General features: G+C 39.0%; 3 protein-coding genes across 3 annotated transcripts; 1 reads left to right on the top strand and 2 right to left on the bottom strand.

Annotated features, from left to right (window-relative positions):
* Positions 1-206: 206 nt before the first annotated feature.
* On the bottom strand, positions 207-3100 carry LOC113696336 (protein FAR1-RELATED SEQUENCE 5-like). The gene is made up of 4 exons (XM_027215763.1): positions 903-3100; positions 641-770; positions 377-454; positions 207-281 (listed from the first exon to the last, which is right to left on the bottom strand). Exons 1-4 carry the CDS (start codon positions 3098-3100, stop codon positions 207-209), a joined length of 2481 nt encoding a protein of 826 aa, XP_027071564.1.
* A 4385-nt stretch (positions 3101-7485) lies between these two features.
* Positions 7486-10580, top strand: LOC113697609 (uncharacterized). The gene has a single exon (XM_027217292.2). It carries the CDS (start codon positions 7686-7688, stop codon positions 10242-10244), a length of 2559 nt encoding a protein of 852 aa, XP_027073093.1. The 5' UTR covers positions 7486-7685; the 3' UTR covers positions 10245-10580.
* Positions 10581-12904: 2324 nt separating this feature from the next.
* On the bottom strand, positions 12905-19452 carry LOC113696107 (adagio protein 1-like). The gene is made up of 2 exons (XM_027215444.2): positions 18725-19452; positions 12905-15107 (listed from the first exon to the last, which is right to left on the bottom strand). Exons 1-2 carry the CDS (start codon positions 19018-19020, stop codon positions 13502-13504), a joined length of 1902 nt encoding a protein of 633 aa, XP_027071245.1. The 5' UTR covers positions 19021-19452; the 3' UTR covers positions 12905-13501.
* Positions 19453-21044: the final 1592 nt, after the last annotated feature.

Here is a 21044-nt window from a genome sequence, read left to right as displayed (position 1 = left end):
ATTTCAACATCTGCCTTTCATACCTCTGGCTAAATCTAATGTTTCCATGAAACCACATGACACAATCACTAAGGAGTTAGGTTTCAAGTACAACTCCCGCCACTCCTAATCGATTGCCGCCAAAGCATCAAACAAAACAAACTCCTACTATGACTATATCGAACCCAACTAAACCCTTAGCTTAATATAGTAATAGTTGAACCAGATCACCATTCGGCTACATCGAAGTCCATTCCCACCAATGGGTCACGTCCATATGAGCTTGAGGATCCATGCCATTCCTGGAATGTCCATCGTGAAGTGCCCCCAAGTCAGTTTTGCTGTTGTAAAAAAAATTAAAATCATTTGGTACAATTGGGTACTTATCAACACATACTTGAGTACTACAAAGACTACTGCTTTCCTGTTTTCTGATGATCCCCACGCTGCTGCTGGGTGCGGTGCCCCATCCATTCTTGAAAAAAAAAAGATTTAAATCAATAATGAGTGCAACCTATGTTACATGACAAGGGTTAGAGTTATACATTATTTTGGTTAGGCCATCCAGCAGTCATCATCGTCAATCTGTGTGCTTGCTGTTCGCACCTATGTGAGCTAAGATTCAGCGCCTCTTCAGATCTAAATTGTGACCCATGATTACCATCTTCATCGCTGTTAAGTCCTGCTTGAAGAAAAGGCTCTGTTGGGTGCAAGACTGCCGGCTGCCTTGGCATCTTGCATGACCTCCTATTGTGTCCATCCCTTGCCCTGATTCATGCAATTCCAAATAACTGTTACATTTGGGTTAGATGAAACTTCATAAGTAACGCAATACTATAAAAAATCCCTAAAAATCATCAAGCATCCATAACAACTTATACCCCTCATACTTCAATCATCTCAGTCATGGCAATAGATATAACCTGCAGTTGCCGCACATCCTATGCTCCTGCTGTCTGCGTTTTCCCTTTGCTACTGCACCTCTTGCCTGCCTATCAGAAGGTGGGTCAAGGACTCCAAATTTTTTTGACACAGTGGGAGTCATCGATTGAATGGGAAGTTTTTCAGCTCTCAATTGCACTTCTTTCACGTGGACTGTCTCAGTTGTAATCATATCCTCTACGCGTCGGAATCCCTCCAATGTTTTTGCCGCATGAAAGCACAAGTTATTGCATCCAGAAATAAGTTTCGCGTACCTGGCCATCTCAGTCAACCTTATGCTACCATTTGAAGTATCATCCTCTAACATCAAACACTCCTTCGCCTTACGGGTCCATCTCTTTAATATACAATTTTCTGGAATCTTATCCAAGTGTTCAAACAGCATTATTCGAAACATATGACAACATGGTAGGCCCTGGGTTTCCATTTTCAAGCATGAGCATCTCATCTCCCCGGTAAACCTGTTGTATTGAACTCTATACTCAATCTTCAAGTAAGAGTGTTCAAGAAAATGGATACATTGGACCCCATCGTCAATCCCATTATACCTACAGTACATGCCTTGCATTTTCATTTCTTCCCTAACCATTAAAAATGTCTTTCTCGTGTATAATTCAGCTGCATGCCTCTCAAGGGAGTGCATTTTCGTTGCTGGAAGTAAATCTGTGTGCTCTGTTTCACTTCTATTTCTACTCTCCTCATGTCTCAGCCACGCAATGGAAATTTCGAATGATCGAATGTGCTCATACAATTTCAATTTTGGTGTCAAATACATCTTCAATACATGGTTCATTTTTTCACACCTTTGGGTGCTCCGCATCCCAGCAAAGAAACTGCCCCGCAGGTATGCCATTGCCCACAATTCTTTTCTTCGATGCATTTTCTGAACCCAAGCATTGGAGGTCAAGTCGAATTTTTTCACCATCTCTATCCATTTCAACTCGAACTGGTCAGGCGTGCAATTCATGAACATGCATCCTTTAAATGCATCAAGAAATGCCTTGTCCTTAACGTTTGTGTTAGCATTACACTCCAAGTGCCAACTACACAACCTATGTCGGGCGTTAGGCAGCAACTTTTGAATTGCCTTTCTCATTGATTTATCCCCATCAGTTACAACGGAGCATGGTTTCTTGTCATTCATACCCTCTAAAAATGTCGTTATAGCCCATTCATAGGCATCGTCTCCCTCTCCAACCAGTAAAGCACATCCAAAAATGCACGTCGAATAGTGATTGTTCACTCCACAGAAAACCACAAGTGGAAAGTCGTATCCATTTGTATTATACGTGCTATCAAAAACTAACACATCGCCAAAGCACCGGTAGTCATCACGACTACGTGAATCAGCCCAGAATAGCCTAATCAACCGACCTTCGTCATTCAACTGATATTTGAAATAAAAATTCAGGTCACCGTCATTCTTACCTGCCATGTATGCAAGTGCAGCTTCAGCATCACCTCCGGCAATCTCCTCCATCCGCTTGCTATGTAGCTTATTGTAAAGGTCTTTAGGCGTAAATCCTATGTTCCCATACCTACCAGCTTGCAATGCAAACAGCTTAACTATTTGACTTGCACCCACACCAATCCTTCTCAGTGTGTGGGCCTGGGCATAAGCACCATCAGAGACACGACGATGGGATCTCATGAAAGCGACACTCTCAGGGCTTGCAAGTCTATGCGTATGCTCACTTATGAATCCTGACACGACATATTTCTTTATTTTCAAATCATACCTGATCTTTAAACATGCTTTGCAGTTTACCCGAGTCATAGCCTTTGGCTCTCTCTGTCGATCCTGCCGCTCAATATGCTTGTCATCTCTCTTGCCCTCACGGTTGCACAACCAGGCCCTGTATCTTACATAGCCGTCTGGATGTTTTTTCTTGTAACCCCTTCTAATCCCAAACCCGATCGCTTTGCCGTAGTTCAAATAGAAACACTCTGCATCTTTGACAGTTTCAAACTGCATTGTCATCACATCATAGTGGCTCATGTTATGAACAACCTCATACACTTCTTCATCGTTCCCTTCTTTATTGGGTTCTTCTTCCACATCATCTTCTGCCTCTATTCTACTTGGGTTTACATACTCACAATCATCTGATTCCTCGTCCATCTCCTCGTCAAGCTCAACAAGATGCCTTCTGCCAATCTCATCTTCCCAACTTTCCATTCTATTCCTAAACAATTACAATTACAGTGTCATAATTTCGCACCATTTATTCAATAATCTCATTCGTTAAGCTACAAGACAACTCAAACATATATACATAACGTCTGAATTTTTTGTTTTAATCAAAAGTAAAACTAACTGCAACACAAAAAAAGGAATGAAGTACTTTTATAACTTTTACACCTCTTTGCTCTCCGATGTTGGTATTTTACGAATTACCCTTGACTTCAAATGGCAGCCGCCCAAACAATGCCTTTAAAACCCACCATCATACCACTCATAAGTCTGTTTCCTATGTCTGTATCTTTGTCCATATGTTTTCATTATCCTCACCTGCCATTCACACTAAGTATTGCATTGACTAGCCCATCCTTTGTTGTCCAAAATTTACCCACTCACTTTCTATCTCAATTGCCTTTACCTATTCAACTGATATTTTTTCCTTCTCTTTCATTTATTGCCCTTTTTCACAATTTAAATCATAACATACAATTTTTCCCCTTTATTCGCATGTTCATAACTCCTCTCCACATATGTACCACTACATTAAATTTCTGTCTAATTTAGTTTATGCCCCATTTATTTTCCTCTTCATTATGCAATGAATTTCATTTACATCCCACATTGATTGGCTACACTAATGATTTCTACACACATGCCAACTATAAACAGATGGCCTGCAATTTCCCCCTAATAAAACTGTTTCCCATATCCCGATTTTACTACAAATACGAATTTTTGACACTAACGCTTATTACCCATCTAACATTCCATAGTTATTATACTCCGATCTTGACCGTCATATACAATCATTTTCGCCACGATTGACCTATGCCAATCTCCTTACAATTTCCTATTACAATATCATATTACCTTGCACGCCGTCGACACCAGTGCTAATTCCGTTTCCCACTCTATCTTCTTCGAATCCGTTCTGGACTTAATTCTCCACAGCTCCCCGCCAAGCTGCTAAGCTATTTCTTCCCCTTTTCGCAGCGGCAAAGGTACAGTTTAAGACTTGGAGCCTGGAGATGCATTCAGTTTTTAAATGACTTACTGACAAACATGGCCAGCTACTGTGCATTTTTTATTTCCCGCTAGACGCAAACCTTGCACAAATGTCCCTACCCATTGTCCTCCAAAGCAATTTGTTCGAGTCCAACGGTATTTGTACTTTAGTTTGCAAAACAGTCCTTCGTGCTGATTCATTTGAATTATTTAAATTATCTGTTGCCACCTCAACAGACCACTAAGCATTCACGGGTCCCATGGATGACACCTCCCTCACTCTCTAACCGGAAAGAAACCGATACTATTGTACTTCAAAGACACAGCATCGTCTGGCCCTCCCCATTAATGCTTATGCGGTGGCCAATTCTACACCACATCCTTCCAAACCCTTGCTTTACTCTTCCTGGAGACAGCCGTACACTCTCCACTATATAACCATCCATATTAAAGTTAAACCACCATACAAGGAGTAGCTCCAACCTTGCTTCCCCGCACACCCAAAAAGCCCCAGAAAGCGGGGAAAAATGGTAAAGGAGGACTGATAGCCTTTGTCCCACATTGCTTGTGTGTGGGTTCTTCAACCTGGACTTAAGTTCCACGGAGGTCTCGTCCTGTCACCAATTGGCTGGACGTGGGTTCTCTGTGGGGTCTGCTTAGGTTTAACGGGCGTAACTTCCGAGTGTTTCTAATCTAATTGTGTGTGTGATTCCGCTGCGGAAAAATGTCTTTGTATAAAAATATTTGTCGAAATTTGGATAGCTGGTTTTTTCCATATTTATTTTAAATAAAATTCATCTAAAATACTATCTGCATTTATACTCTAGAATATTTAAAATTTTTAAAAAAAGTACAAAAAATTAAATATATACCCATGGTGGAGGTAGGTATAGTGATGGACGACGGGTGATGAGAAAAGGGACAAAAAAAGTATTATACACGAATACTAATATTTTTTTTTGTTCTAAAACAACTACACGATAATTTTAGATTACTACCAAAAAAACACACATTCGAAAGAAACTAGATTTGGCAGTGGTCCAACTTCTAACGTACACACTTGTTATGAAATGCGGCTACATATGTATGCAGCAAAATCACATTCACATCTAGCCAAAAGTAAAACTTTAAATTTCTAGATGGAGTTGCTATAAATTTTCAAGAATAGGGATATATTAGACATTCAATTTTTCACGCTAAGTTGGATGTACTTGAGTTAGCAGGGAAGCAGTTCATTTGCTTCTTCAGGCTGGGCAAGATTGAAAATTAGCTCCAAATATGGCTGCCATAACTACCTTCTGGCAGAGCCTCACCAGTTCACTAGACCATAGGTGCATGATCTTCTTTTACCAAACTAATTACATAAATAGCAACGTTTTGTGAACTTAAATAACTTCATCAATAAATTTTGATTAGCGATAGCGACCATAAAAGGGATAAAGAGTCTCCCCAGAGGAGCCGATTCTTTGCCCATTGAGAAAAAGAAAGAACAAGAATGTAAATCTGTCTCTGATAAACAAAGCCGACGAGAGCTGCCACCGACACGCTCAACCAGAAAGTAAAAAACTTGCAATAAAGGAACAAATTTATACAGACTTGAGAGGTTGGCCGAGCTATTGGAAGTTGGATGTCATCTAGTTCGTTTTAGTTCAGAAATTGGAAATTGTCTTAAGTAGTTGATAGAAAGAAAGGAAAAAGGAAAAAGGTAGATACGGGTCTTTTCTTTCATAGTACTTAACGATAAAGATGATGGTTATTGATCAACTGGGACAATGAACTTGGTTGTTGCGTGTTTTGCTTCAAAGGACTCCTTGACCAATGGAAGGAGGTATGTATTAATGTATACAAGGAAAGGATCCTTATCTACGAATTGGTCAAGATTCCAAAACTGTTGCCATCACTTTGAAGGATTTAAGGCATATATGTGTACATACGTAACTTTGGAGTTTTGAGGCCTTTCATCTAAAATCAATTTTGGGTCAATTGGTATACTAAAACCCCCCGAAAAGCCAACTCATATGCTGAAGCCAAGCCGAGAGCCTTGGTTGGGGTCATTGATTTTAGTTTGTTGTCCTGTTTTTTTTTTCTTTTTTTGCCAGCAACGATAACAATTTGTATAACCTATTTTAGTTTAATCTAAAGGGAAGGGAAGGGGGAAGCCACACATAGTGGCTGGTGGGAAGCAAGGATTGAACCTTTGACCTCCCACCTTGAGGAAGAGGGGCAGGAACGGTTGAGGAAGAGGAAGCAACCGTCCTGACAGTTCATGGCTAAGATTTGATTAAAAAAAATTATACGGTTCAGATCTTCTTTTGTACCTTGTTTTTAACATGTGTGGGACTCACAAAATTTTGTTTTAGAATTACACGTTAAAACTAAGTTATACCATATGCAAAAAGAGTTACGCCGTGTGCAAAATGCACAAAACCTTTAGGAACAGTTGCACGAGCAACCTTGAACCCTTGACCCTGCTTTGATGACCTGAAATGAGCTTCTCTTGGATGATGCAAGTTGCTATTGGACGGTTTTCTTGGATTTGACAACATAAATATTAAAATTTTATAACTACCAACATTAGAAGGAAATTACATTGGGCTTCTTGCTAAATGTGGATCTTGCCATGAAGCATATAGAAGGATTGTGCCGCGAATGCTGATCCACTAGCAGAACTACTCGTAGCAGTCCCGTTCGCCCATAGGATCCAGCCCAACTCTTGCTGGACAAACAAACAAAGGGGAAAAATATTCTAACATCATTAGAGATTAAGAGCCTGTGTTTGGACCGTTAATTCGAGGCTGCAAGTCGTGGGCTGGTTTCTCATCAATATTCAATACTGACAGAAAAATCCCAGATTGTTAAATGGACATCAAACAATGCACAAGCATGAGTCACTTTGCTCCGGAATGGAATCTCCAGAGCCGATTAAACCTCTTTTACGGAGCTTCTTGTAGTGGCAGTGGGACATGCTGTATACCTAAAAATATGTCCAAAATTTTTTTAAAAAAAAGTGCTCAAAAGGATAATTATTTGGTGGCATCAATTGCCTGAAATTAACAATAATACTTGACTTTTCTTTAAAAAAAAAGGTACTTGATTTCTTCCAACTATTGTCCATTTGCAACTAGAAAAGCCGAATTGAATCAAATTTTGCCTAATCGAATCAGATTCCAATTCGAGGAGTTCTGAATGTAAAACTTGAGTTCAACCTTGAATTCAAGTTAGATTTTAATCGAGATTGAGCTTGAGTTTAAAAGAACTCAAATAAATTTAAAAAAATTAAAAAGAATCACGAGTGTGAATAATAAATTGTCAAAAAATAAAAAATAAAAATCTAGAGTAACTTACTCAAGTATTTCTGGCTGGAGTTTCAATTTCTGCAGACAAGAAATGGGGAGATGGCATTAGTAAGTCAAGGTGTCAAACAGATAACAATACCAAGGTCCTCTGACATTCTTCCACCACTTCAAAAACTTCAAAGCAACCATAACCCCACCACCATCATCCCTTCTCATTTCACAAAGCCTTCTCACACCTAGTCTCCACTGTCCGTAGCTCTTTTTCCTTCCAGTTCTCTGCAATGGAAGGGACCCTTTTTCCCAATAGGCCTGGATTTCCAATCCAACAAACAAAACCAACAATTCAACCGCCTAACCAACGCTTGAAATTCAATACTTCAACTCTCCTTCCTCCTTTACATCAACAATTGCTGCCGCAGCAACAGCAGCAACCAAAGACTGCTTGTTCATCTTCTTTTCCTATTGATTCTCTCCTCCAACACCTTCTCCATATCTCCAACAATAAGCCACCTATCATCAAATCAGCCAAAAGCAATGGAACCCACTTCACTTCAGCTCTCATTTCTTCAGAAAATGGAGAATTTGAAGAAACCCGTTTGGCCAATTCAATTGCTATCCCAAGAATTGAGAGATACAGGGAAGAGCATGCTTTTCAGACAGGCAGTGGTAATGGGGCCCTTGATTTTCTCCCCCTGGACTGTAAGTTGATGCTTAATTCAATTCTTGAATACCCCGTTTCTAGTTTGAGTAAATACCTTGATTCTGTCAAGTTTCAGTTATTGGAAGTTGATTTGATGAGTTTGTTGAAAGGTTTAGATGTTCTAGGCAATTGGGAAAAAGCTATAATTTTGTTTGAATGGCTTGTCATGAATGATACTAAGGACAAGTTGGACAACCAAGTTATTGAATTAATGGTTAAGATTCTTGGGAGGGAGTCTCAATACTTGGTCACCTCAAAACTGTTTGATTTACTTCCCGTTGAGGAGTATTTGTTGGATGTCCGAGCATGTACTACAATTCTTCATGCATATTCTCGTACTGAAAAGTACGATAAGGCTATAGCATTGTTTGGATACATGAAAGAAAAGGGCTTATATCCAACTTTAGTTACCTACAATGTGATGTTGGATGTTTACGGTAAAAAGGGCCGGTCTTGGAATGAAATTGTTGGCCTTCTTGAAGAAATGAGGAGCGAAGGGCTTCAGTTTGATGAGTTCACTTGCAGCACTGTGATATCAGCATGTGGCCGTGAAGGGTTGTTGGAGGAAGCAAAGGGGTTTTTCGATGAACTGAAGAAACGAGGATTTGTTCCTGGAACAGTTAGTTACAATTCACTTCTCCAAGTGTTTGGGAAGGCAGGGGTTCTTCCGGAGGCTTTGAATGTTTTGAAAGAGATGGAGGAAAATCAATGTCTTCCAGACTCGGTAACTTACAATGAACTTGTGGCAACATATGTGAGGGCTGGATTCCATGAAGAAGCAGCTGCTTTAATTGGTACAATGACGGAAAAGGGGATAATGCCAAATGCTGTGACTTACACTACAGTGATAGATGCCTATGGCAAAGCTGGGAAGGAGGACAAGGCATTTACTTGGTTCAAACATATGAAGAAAGCGGGTTGTGTCCCTAATGTGTGCACTTATAATGCTATCCTTGGGATGCTAGGGAAGAAGTCACGATTGGAGGAGATGATGGAAATTGTCTGTGATATGAAAATAAATGGTTGTGCCCCCAATCGTGTGACTTGGAATACAATGCTTGCCATGTGTGGTAGTAAAGGAATGCATAAATATGTTAATCGTGTTTTCGAAGAGATGAAGAATTGTGGCTTTGAGCCTGATAGAGACACATTCAATACCTTAATTAGTGCATACGGTCGATGTGGTTCACGAGTTGATGCTTCGACGATGTATGATGAGATGATGAAAGCAGGCTTTATGCCATGTGTTACAACTTATAATGCACTTCTAAATGCTCTGGCCCGTAGAGGTGATTGGAGAGCAGCAGAAAAGATAATTTTGGACATGAAGAATAAGGGCTTCAAGCCCAGTGAAACATCACACTCCTTGTTGCTTAATTGCTACTCAAAGGGTGGCAATGTGAGGGGCATAGAAAAGATTGCAAAAGATATCTACGATGGCCGCATCTATCCCAGTTGGATGCTTTTGAGGACCCTTGTTCTTGCAAATTTCAAGTGTAGGTCTCTCATGGGTATGGAGAGAGCATTCCAAGAATTCAAGAACCATGGATATAATCCTGACTTAGTTATGTTCAACTCAATGCTTTCCGTTTTTTCCAGGAACAAAATGTTGGATCGTGCCCATGAGATGCTGCACTTGATCTGTGAGAGTGGATTGCAGCCAGATCTCATTACTTACAATAGCTTGATGGATATGTATGCTAGAGCAGGTGATTGCTGGAAAGCTGAAGAAATCCTCAATGGACTGCAAAGAAGTGGTGGAGAACCTGATCTTGTTTCCTATAATACTGTCATCAAGGGGTTCTGCAGGCAAGGTCTCATGCAGGAGGCAATCAGAGTTTTCTCAGAAATGACATCCAGGGGAATTCGTCCCTGCATTGTTACGTACAACACGTTTGTTGCTGGCTTTGCTGGACGAGGACTGTTCTCACAAGTAGATGAATTAATAGACTACATGATCCAGCATAACTGCAGACCAAATGAGTTAACATACAAGACAATAGTAGATGGTTATTGTAAAGCAAAAAAGTACAAGGAAGCCATGGATTTTGTTTCAAATATTAAGGAAAGGGACGCTTCCTGTGATGAGCAGTCCTTGCATAGACTTGCATTACGGGTCAGGGAAAATGTGGAGTCGTGATTTCAAGAAATTTTTCGTTCTGGTGATCCAGGGAGGATGCAGCATGACAAAAAATTAATATAGCAGTTGCCTGATATCTTTCTGCACTATTCCAAGGATTATATTGCGAGTCTGGTGTTTCAGAGTTCAGATTAACAGTTAAGATTAAGTTAGTAGTGTGAGACTCTTGGTATGGTGTGCCCAGGGCGGTCAAATTCTACCTTAACTGACTTCTGCTGTTTATTGCATCAAAAACAGGTCTCGAGTATGTCGCAATGAGTTACCCTGTCGCCTCTTGAACAATTGATTTCTTTGTTGAGAATATTGAAATTGATAAATATACATAGTTCCATTCCATCGTTCTTTTCCTTTAACAAGCTGTTATTTTCTCCATTTCAAGTTGTTGAAGATATGTGATATGATATTATGGAAATATTTGCTATTGTAAATATTAGGAAAGATTTGATTATAGTATTATATGATTATAGTATCATATATTAATTAGGTATCATATGATTATAGTATCATATATTAATTAGGTAGTAGATTGATTTAGATTAGCATGATTTTAGGATCTAAATTAGGTTACATTTGTGTATATATATTTGTATATTGTGTAGTCCAAAGGGATGAAGAAGAGTATTTTCTCTCCCTTTTTTCTTAGTTTACATAAGCATTGCTGGTTCTCTGGTAAGAATTGTAAGGAAGTAAGAAACACAAAACCTGCAATCCTCCCGCTTTGAGGAACTGTGCATAAGATGATCATGGGATGGCCAAATTCTTTTTATTGTCATGAGCTATACGTAAAATTTTGAGATGTCCAAGTTTCCTTATCTTTGCAACTGGAACCGCATCTTTCTATATGTTAGATAGGTCAGGTTTTCTGGATCCAGGGCACGGCCTAATCCAAGCTCAGCTCCATCTGGGGTTGACTTCAGAAATTCAGGCAGCAGCAGCATATTTCATATTTTGAAATCAAGACCCAAACCGAGCCGAGCATGATCCATTGGACCGTGTGGTTGGATTAATTCTTTACACTTTGCACTCGTATAATATAAGCAGTAACAAGAAAGGTTTAAGGTTCCAACTTTAACGTAGTTTCTGCGTTCACCTCAAACTACGTTTACCTCAGTGACCATCAAAAGTGGATGCAACGTACAGACAGAAGGAAGTATCTTTAAGAAGCAACATGATATGCAAATCCCAGATTTAACCAACTGATAAAGCAATGAACATGGAAAGTGCACGCCCTTGGCGGCTTTGAATCCTTCTCAATGCAGTTGTAAAAGGGCTTATATTTCAGTTTTATTGTACTATTTGTAAAGTATATGATTTTTTCTTGGTTTTATAGTGATTTATCCTTGTGACTCATCTGTTTATTAGCCTTTGTATGTGTTTAATGAGCATTGTAATTCTTCTTCCCCCCCTCCCCCCCAAAAAAAAATACTTCCTGAAAGACTCTTCTGCTCGTTCTGAAAATGGGAATATCTTTTAAAGCAGTACATTGACATACAGCAATCTTTAAAACTTCCAGTCAAAGATAAGATGATTATTAGATCAAAGGAATATCAACTCTGCATGGAAACCAAACCCCCATAAATCTTCAGATGACAAACGTGTCGACGCATTGCATCAAAACTCTAGATTTAATATTCAAAACTGAAAGAAAAAAAAAAAGTGTTGCATTCCCTGTCTAGAGACTCCAGACAGTGGGTTGTGTTTTGGGTTGGAGAATTCGGGAGGACATGGATTTCAAATCCGCTGTTTGGATGTAATAATTTTCTAATCTTTTAAGAATTGTAATTCCACTAAAACCGAACTTAGATTTCGACTCCTCCATTCAAATTCATTTGTCCCCTAATTTCAATCAATGAAGATCAATCTCTGTTGATCTTAAATCCTGTTTTGCGCTTCTGAGAAGGAAAATACTTGATGGTGAAATCTCAATCCAGTTTTCTTCCTTTTTTAGGCTCTGCTGCAGTTTTGCCAAAAACTGATTTTTGGTAATCATATCCGCTGATGTTATAACAGTATAACCGGCGCATCCAGCTGAGTTGAAAGAGGCAGTTCGGTGATTTTGATCTGGCAGAAATGTTGCTAGGATAGATACATTACAACATGCTTCCTAAATTTCAACAAAAGCCTACGTAATTGATTAGCTAAACTCCTGCCCAATATAGAAACTCACCGTAAGCAGAATTCGTCCAGAAATGAGTGCATATGCAATTCGTCTAGAATTTTCACGTTGCAGGGCTATTAGGGCAGTATATCATATCAGTGCAAAAGGCAAGTACTGATCATGAAAACCCAAAAGATTCTATTCCACTGGCTACGCAGCTACTCAAGTCTGTTCTGTCCACAATTTTCTTTTGTAAGATCTGGGCACCAGATTTGGCTAACCACGGCAAAGAGGAGCACCAGCAGCATCTCAATTATATCTCAGTTCTCAATTCTGATATTCAACTCGAACAAATTCATGAACAAAGTAACACTTAACAATTTGCAACATAAAATACATGATAAAGAAATGATACGAACTCTTAGTAAAAGAAGAACAAGAAAACTAGTTTAAGAAGGCATTTAACTCCGCAAACTAAAATAACCCGAACACTAGAAAATCCAACCACCCCGAAGTTTGATGGACATTAACTAAGCGGCTCATTGAATTCATACACTGGCAATAAGCAATATGACTATCTTGTTAAAATTTGATTCAAACAGCACAAAAGTAAAGATGAAACGGTTCATGGGCACAACAGCCAATACATCAGGGTGTTATGACATGAATGTGCTATATAAAACATGGTAGGGGCAAAAATCCCAGTGTAGCAAATGTCATAGACAAACCCCATACTTCGGTTTACACTTTTCATCATTTTTCAAATGCTCCTTTCCTGGGTTTCAACTTACAGAACCTGAATCACAACAACACATGGGCATACAAGATACTCTAAGCCTACATATAGTACCCTATTGCTCTATCTAGCCTAGAAAGGGTGATGACCTGAAATGATTTCAGAAGAACAACCAAAACAAATCTCACAAAATTAAACGCAGGTCAAGCAGATTTGAATATCCCTTGTGATATACCGAAACTGCACAAAAGACGGGCACAGCAGAAGAGTTCACGTACCACAGCAATAGATGCCTGTGTTTCTACAAGGGAAAAGTAACCTCTACAAAGTGGATGCTCAAAGAATCATGCTTCTTGAGATAGGAAAGCTCCTTCTATATTCCGGTTTGATAGCTGCTGAGTTATTCACTCGTTATTTCCCAAATCAGTTAATGTTGCTCGCCAATGATAGCTCATGAAGCTCACCGAGCATCCACTCCTCCCCAGTTTGACCCCCAAGGACTATGGCCCTAGTGCCTCCAACAACACAGGTACTATGTCCCCATGCAAATCTAGGTGGTCTACCAGGTACATTCAGAATCCTCCATGTAGGCTTTTCCTCTGTAGGGTCAAGAATATAGAGCTGGGAAGCTGAGTGAAGACCAGCAACTGAACCCCCAAAGACCAAGATTCTGCCCCCAGGGAGGCTCACTGCAACGTGATCAAGTCTTGGAGGCGGAGCAATTCCACCAGGATTTCCAGCACCAGGCATCCCACTGCCTGTTACACATCTCCAACATGGTTCGTCCTCACTCAAATCCATGGTGAACACATCACTTGATCTAAAACGCAAAGGACCACTTTTGGCAAGACCCCCAAACATCAAAATTTTCCTCCCACCATAAACAGAGAGAGTATGGCCCAAACGAGATGGTGGAGTCCATGTGACTGGTATCTCTCGCCAGATAGGCTTCTCCATTGAGAGATCAAGGAGAAAAGTGTCACTCAGGAGTACTCCAGAATCTGCACAACCACCAGACACTATCAACTTGGTCCCATCAAGAGTGCAGGAGCTATGCCAAGACCTTGGCAGGGGAGGAGCTAAACTGGATATCTCACGCCATGTCAGATGCTTGGCGTCCAAATCCAACACAAATACATCATTAAGCAAACCCTGAGTCCCACAGCCCCCAAAAAGAACTAGATGAGATCCATTCACACAAGAAAGCGTGTGACCCCAGCGTCCAGGAGGCGGAGAGCTTACTTTCACATGTTGCCACTCGGGGCTGCTTGAATTCAAATCCAAGACAAAAGTATCGTTCATAGGTTGCATGTTAACCCCTTCTCCACCAAAAAGAACCACACGGTTCCCAACTGCACATGCACTGAAGTTACAACGAGAAGGTTCAACTGCACCTTTAACAGTTAGTTTCCTCCAGGCTGCTGCTTCAAGAGTGGTAAGTTCCCTTGCCAATCTACCCCATCCAAGTCGCTTAGCCCCAGGTACTGCCTCCAACAATCGAGTTGTTTCACTGCCCCATGCATTTTGACAGACCCTTCGCCAAAGATCTTCATTCTTTGTCAACTCATAAAACCTCATACAGACAGAGCCAACAGATGCAATATCTCTTGGAGTTAACCGTGCAAGAATTTTGAGAGATATAACTTCATCGCTCAACTGAAAAATCCCACACAGCCCTCGATTTATATTGTATTTCCCATCTGAAACTGGTCCAAAAGTAGAAAGGCTAGAGCGGAATTTATCGCATGATCTTGCAGACTCCCTTACTGATCCAGGAAGTGGACCCAGATCAAGATTTACTTCTGTAAAGAACTGTATACCAATAATATGTGTTATTGCCTCATCATCTCCATATATTGGTGTCATACGCAATCTATTCATCAAGGGAGATCCATCTTTCCTAAAATTTAACAATTCCCCTTGAAACTCAACTCCTTCCTCAAGGCATCTTCTAATATCAGCAACAACACTAGAATCCACCAACGGATGCCTTCGCTTAGCGAAAGGGCCTCTGCATTGCAAGAAACGACTGCAGGAAAGCCAATGACAGTAAGGGACGTGGTAACTATTGCATGTCACAGAATACAATAGAAACCCTTTGGATAAGCAAAAAGGTGAGAGATAACAATGTCAAATAGTAAACGAGCAATAAAATCCCAAAAGAGACTTCTGTGACAGTTGGAACTTTATCACTGGAAAAGATAGTAGTCAGAGCAAGCATGTTGTGAAAAATCAGGCATAAAAGGAAAAACTTGTGAGAAGCTAAAAAGGGTGAACAACCCCCCCGTTCCCCTTTAACACTCCATTCTCCCACCCCCCCCCCCCAAAAAAAATTAAAGAGAGAGAGAGAGAGAGAGAGGGAGTAGGAGAGAGAAGAATGAAACATCAAATTTCTTAGTGAATATAAAGAATAACATCGAGTGCACTCAAGTACTCTAATGCACAAGGAAGGGCATCAGACATTACTTTCTTCCTACTCAAATTGCCATTAACTGGAACACAGTGGAACATATTAAGGATTCAAGCAAAATAGCAGAATTCACACCCAACAGTAAGTCAAGACCTTCATATGCAATGAAAGTTATATTCTTCACATTTGAGTAGTTGTAAGATGATATTAAGATAACAAAAATACAATTTACGTCCAAATGAAATGCAAATAGTAAATATCAATAACCACCGATGTTAATAGTTAAATGACAAAATATGAACAGATAGCATAAAGTAGCAGATGGATATTATCCTACATTGTGCAGACAATAAAAGATATGAAGTAGACCACAAATTAATTAACCCAACTCATCATATTTCACCATCAATTAGTAGCAGGGGAAGAAATCCAGTCTCCAGGCATCAAACAATCAATTATTCAACATTGCCTTTAAAAACAAATCAATTATTATTCAACTTTAGCCATCTATTCCAAATTTACAACCACAGTAATCAGCCTTTACACAGTTCCTAAACCAGTTTCCTTGGTAACAATATGAAAACAAAAGTATAAAGAACTAAGTTGAATCTACATGGAAGTGACAATATCTGAATGCACGTGAGCATAGAGATTAATCCTATATGACTGACAGTGTAAAAATTTTTACACGAGGGTGCAGATGCATGCCCATAGTCCATATGAAGATTTGGAGAAATTCCTCATGTACACATGGCATGCATCTAACTATGCTTGTGTAGAGAAAAAATGTTGTACTGTCAGTCCATATAAAACTGATAGAAAAGTAAATTTAGAACTCCAAGCCACCTTGAAACAATTTACCATAATGTTTAAATTGCCGGTAACCAATCTTTTGTCCCTCAGCTCGCTTGGATGAGTACAGATTCCAAATAAACAAGTACACACCTTTTTTCGTCTCAATAGATTGAGTTTATAGCAATCCAGTACTTTGGTGTGTATGGACAATTTTACATTTAAATTACTTGGATATGACTCCGCAGAAAAGACAAATATAATGTACAAGACAACCAACCGTTATGACATACTTCTTGTCCAGGTCTAGGTTTTTTATCCCGTTCACTTTTTCCCTAGCCATTCGGAGAAGGTTATTTCATATTGCTTGAGAACATGCCGAAGTTTCTTATGTCCTCCTTCCCTGGCTTGTGCCCAAAACATTTCCAGAGTCAAAGTACTGAGGGTCTTGCTCATGCAAAACCTCAACCTTATAAACAGAACTCCATTACCCAAGTTTCATCACTTTTTGCTTCTAAAACCAACTCTAGCACATATCTTTAAATGGCTAAAAAAATCTTCACCAGATCTAAGATGAGTATGAGCTAATAGAACAACCAAGACAAACTGATTCCAATCCAGTTGACGGGTCATAAAATCAAGGAGTAGTAGCAACATCTACTGACTATCCAGCAACAACAATACACTTCTACATAACCAAATAACATAACCATGATTTCTTTCCTCTTCTGACTAACTAAATGGTTCAATATCTTCCTTAACAGATAGTCAAGAAAAATCTGACACCAACAATTGAGGAGTCAAGCATATAGAAGATAAAAGTTGAAAAGAAAAAAATACAGGCCAACCAAGACCCCTTGATCACCATATAACTTGTAAAGTAGCATGCTAGTTGTTACTATATGGACATTTTACATCACAATATCAAAGCCCCATCAACCACAGTGAACCATACATGACCTACTGCAAAGGAGTGCTCTCTCTCCACTTCATTTCAGAGTTCTACCTGGCAAGACCTCTAAATCTAAGTCTTTCCCAACTATACTTTGAACAGCTGAACAACATAGACAAAGGCCTCCAGCACAGCTTTTCATCCATCCCTCAAGCACAGAATCTAAAAATGCTACATGAAAGAAGTCAGAGCCCAAGGTTTTCAGACCTCAGAGTGTGGAAGAAGCATTTTCCCTATTTTACAGCCCATCGCTAAAATCATTTGACTTACAAGGTAGAACAGCTCGGTAAAATCCATCCTCGGTGAGGTTTTCAAACACTCTCAGCCATTTTTAGCCTCTTGAAAGCTGTTTACACTAATTTATTATTTTCTTGCCCTTGGGATCTAGTCATTCCCCAAAAATTACATGCAGAACTCATTTTTCAAACATCTGAGAATGGAAAAGTATTGCTACAAAATTTACCTCTCTTGCAGGATGCACAAAGAATGAAGTAATGCGTAACAATAGAAACAGTGGTAAGAACTATATATCATTCACAGATTAACATCTAAATTTTTTCCCGTCTAAAAGTTGAAGCCCCTATACAAATTCAGCCATAATAGTTCCAGTCTAACATTGATAATAATAAGTTATGATGAAGACTAGAAACCATACTTCTCCTAACTAACTGTAGGATTTTTTCGATAATGCATCTCTGCAGTGATGGGCAAAATTCTAGTAACCCAATTTGGCTACAAATCACCAGATTCCTTCCTGCTGTCAACTCATGGACTGAGGAGATAACATATATTTCCTTTGACCTAATCATTCTGTGTAGTATACAAAATGAAGAACACAAAATATCATCACTTTGCAGGAACTAGCTATATCTCTTTTAGGTAATGGAATATGTCAATCAAGACTTCCCTTCTTAAACATAAGCAGGGTTTCCCCTTTTAAACATTGTAACTGTTTCCTCAATACTAGCCATTTCATAAATCATGAAGAATAAGCTACGACCGAAAAAAAATCAACCACAAACCGATAGCTAAGCAAGCAAAATAATCAGAATTTGTTTTATTCGAAGTAAGGTACATTTGACCTTGTCCTATAGCAAATGACATCCCAAAAAGCAAGGAACTTCGCAATAATAAGTAACTCTAACTAGGTTAACAGCAAAAAAGCCCAAAACTGAAACAAAGAACATAATTACATTAGAACAGCAAAATTATGCAAAATTAACAAGGAAATGTCCCAATTAAAGCTATATATAAGCTGACAATTCTCCTCGAACTCTAACCCCCAAATTTTTTCATGATTCGGTAAACAATAACAAATTTTCTTCCTTTTTACCATATTTTCCCTCCAAATTCTCCAAACCACGAGAAATCAACATGGAAAATCAGAAGACACAAGTTCCGAAAGCATTTCAAGAAAACCCAAATAAGAATAACCACAGCAAACCACAAAAAAGGAGGAAATTGCAAAGAATGAGGAGAAGTGGGAACTGACCAGTTGCGGCCGAGGACCTCTTCGGCCCGGTAACCGGTGACCATCTCGAACACAGAATTGACATAAATAATGGGGTGGTCGGGCTCTAAAGCATCAGTAACCACAAAGCCACAAGGGGCAGGCTGGAGCAATGAGTCCACAGGAAACGGCAAAGGGCCACTACCACCATTTCCACCACCGCTGAACAAAAAACCATTCGACCCAAATCCAACCTCTACTTCATCTTCCTCCTCCTCCTCGTATTCCACAAATTCATCATCTCCACTTGCATCAGAATTACTGTCCCACTCCATCATCAACCCATAATACTGATGATATCAACAATTACCAGTAATGATTGCTTGAAGGGTTCAAAAGGGGTGAGAAATAAGGGTGAATTGAGTTGGGAGAGTTCGAGTTATTTAGGGTTGGGTTTGTTTCTGGTGAGGGGGTTTGGGAGAGGGGCTTCTGTTATGTGGGTTGAGGAAAATGAATGAGTGGTAGGGAAGATGGGGCAAATATTAGCAAGGGTAGAAAACAAAAGAAAAGACCGATCCACAGAAGAGTGGCAAAATCGGAGCAGAAATTCGGTGTGAATTGGGCGCTGAGTCTACGGTTGGTTTAATTGCCGGTCTTAATTCACGTAGGTGGTGTGGGAACAACAAGCGTGCGTGCTGCCACCGCCTGCTGTCTTCTCGATAGGAAGTTTGGCTTTGGCCCCAAAAAGAAAAAACAAAAAATCTGGCCTTCTTTTTTCTTTTTTTCTTTCCGTGTAAATGGATGAAAAATAATAACAATTAGCATAGGTATTACTTATATAATAATTGATAAAATGAAAATTAAATGTATTAAAGTTTCAAAAATATCATGTAAGTGATTTGTTCTACTTACACATGAATTTTTAGTCATAAGAAAAGATTTTTTAGTCAAAATTAAATTTTTTGGTTACAATATAAAGCAACTTTTGTATTTTTTTTCTCATTTTGATTCAAACAAATAAGGCTCAATATTTCATCAATAATTTTTTATTCACAAATTATATGATAATATGTTTAAAATCTTAACACCATATGTAAAGAAAGTCTATTTTAAAAGAAGACATGGATATAAAAATAAGAAACAAGAGATAAAACTATTATAAATTAGTGGATTTAATGTATAAAAAAAATACTATGCAAATCGGATCGAATATTTGCTGGATCACAAAAAAGTGATATCTGAATCTGATCTGCATAATTTCTTGATCTGGATGTGATTCATCCGCATATGATCGAGTTTTTCGGATTAACACACTCTTAACATAATGTAATGTGAGATAAAAAAAAATTTGATTGAAAAGATAAATAACTGATTGAAAATGCGTTCACAGTGCAGTCACATAATCTTTTTAAACAAATGATGCAATCAAATAATGCATTTCCATACAAGTAATTTTTTAAAACAAGTAATACATTCCCATAAAAGTTTTTGTCTTTTGTAACACATTAAGCCTTAAGCTATTGATGACTTCACTTTGTAAATAGCTTAGTTTATCAGGTTGCACATATCAGCCTGATCATCTTTTGTATTTTTTTTTAATTATCGATTGTATTTGATAATACGTAATTTAAAAATTCTTGGCATATATTTATGCATACATTCAGCTCGGAATTAAATGATCAAACTTTGCTTGGTATTTTTGAAACGTAAAGTTGCTATATAAGCAGCAACTTTGAGCTTGTCTTAGAAATAAATTTTGAGATAGAAAATCTCTTCTCCTAAATTTAGATAATGATGATGCTCATTAAATATCTTAAAAGTGTGTTATCACAGCAAAACAGATGGAATCCAAAACAAACGTCACCTAGAATTGATATTTATGGAGGTTCGGCAACTGATATTGTACAGCGTGGAGGGGATGTTGTACCCAGATTTGATATTTTCACGGGATGGCACTCGCACATGAAAATTGAAAGAAATATCTGGAGTTTTACATTATCCGTTTCCTTTTTCGATTTTTATTTTGGACTTGGAATTTAAGGAGGAGGAAAGATCTTTTGCACTTTTTCTTTGCCAAGTGGACAAACGGTCAGCGGACCTTTGGGCCACTGTGGGCTTCCGTGATTCTGGGTATGGGCAATTGCAAGTGGGTAATATGCCAACTTTGGCATGCATCATTGAGATCTCAGATTGGGTAGGGGTATTTCACATCAGAAGGAACACAACTTAGTGAAACTGAGAAAAGTTATACTAGTATGATTAATCGCCCCGGGGCTTTGATCGGGTGGTAGTAGTCTAGTTAGGTGAGTATCATTGTAAAAGATCGAATCCCTGGTGAAATAACCCACACGGCTTGGGCAAG

This window comes from Coffea arabica, chromosome 6e, assembly GCF_036785885.1.
Source record: "Coffea arabica cultivar ET-39 chromosome 6e, Coffea Arabica ET-39 HiFi, whole genome shotgun sequence".
Classification (NCBI taxonomy): Eukaryota; Viridiplantae; Streptophyta; class Magnoliopsida; order Gentianales; family Rubiaceae; genus Coffea; species Coffea arabica.
This window is presented reverse-complemented; position numbering and strand designations above follow the sequence as displayed.

Bases quoted from the DNA above. Each gene is read 5' to 3' on its own strand.
- LOC113696336 (XM_027215763.1), bottom strand. From the start codon at position 3,100: ATGGAAAGTTGGGAAGATGAGATTGGCAGAAGGCATCTTGTTGAGCTT. The intron at 771-902 runs GTTATATCTATT...CAAATGTAACAG, and splicing joins AGGATGTGCGGCAACTGCAG to TTATTTGGAATTGCATGAAT. The intron at 282-376 runs GTATGTGTTGAT...TGGACATTCCAG, and splicing joins GTAGTCTTTGTAGTACTCAA to GAATGGCATGGATCCTCAAG.
- LOC113697609 (XM_027217292.2), top strand. From the start codon at position 7,686: ATGGAAGGGACCCTTTTTCCCAATAGGCCTGGATTTCCAATCCAACAA.
- LOC113696107 (XM_027215444.2), bottom strand. From the start codon at position 19,020: ATGATGGAGTGGGACAGTAATTCTGATGCAAGTGGAGATGATGAATTT. The intron at 15,108-18,724 runs GTCAGTTCCCAC...GCTTTCCTGCAG, and splicing joins GAGGTCCTCGGCCGCAACTG to TCGTTTCTTGCAATGCAGAG.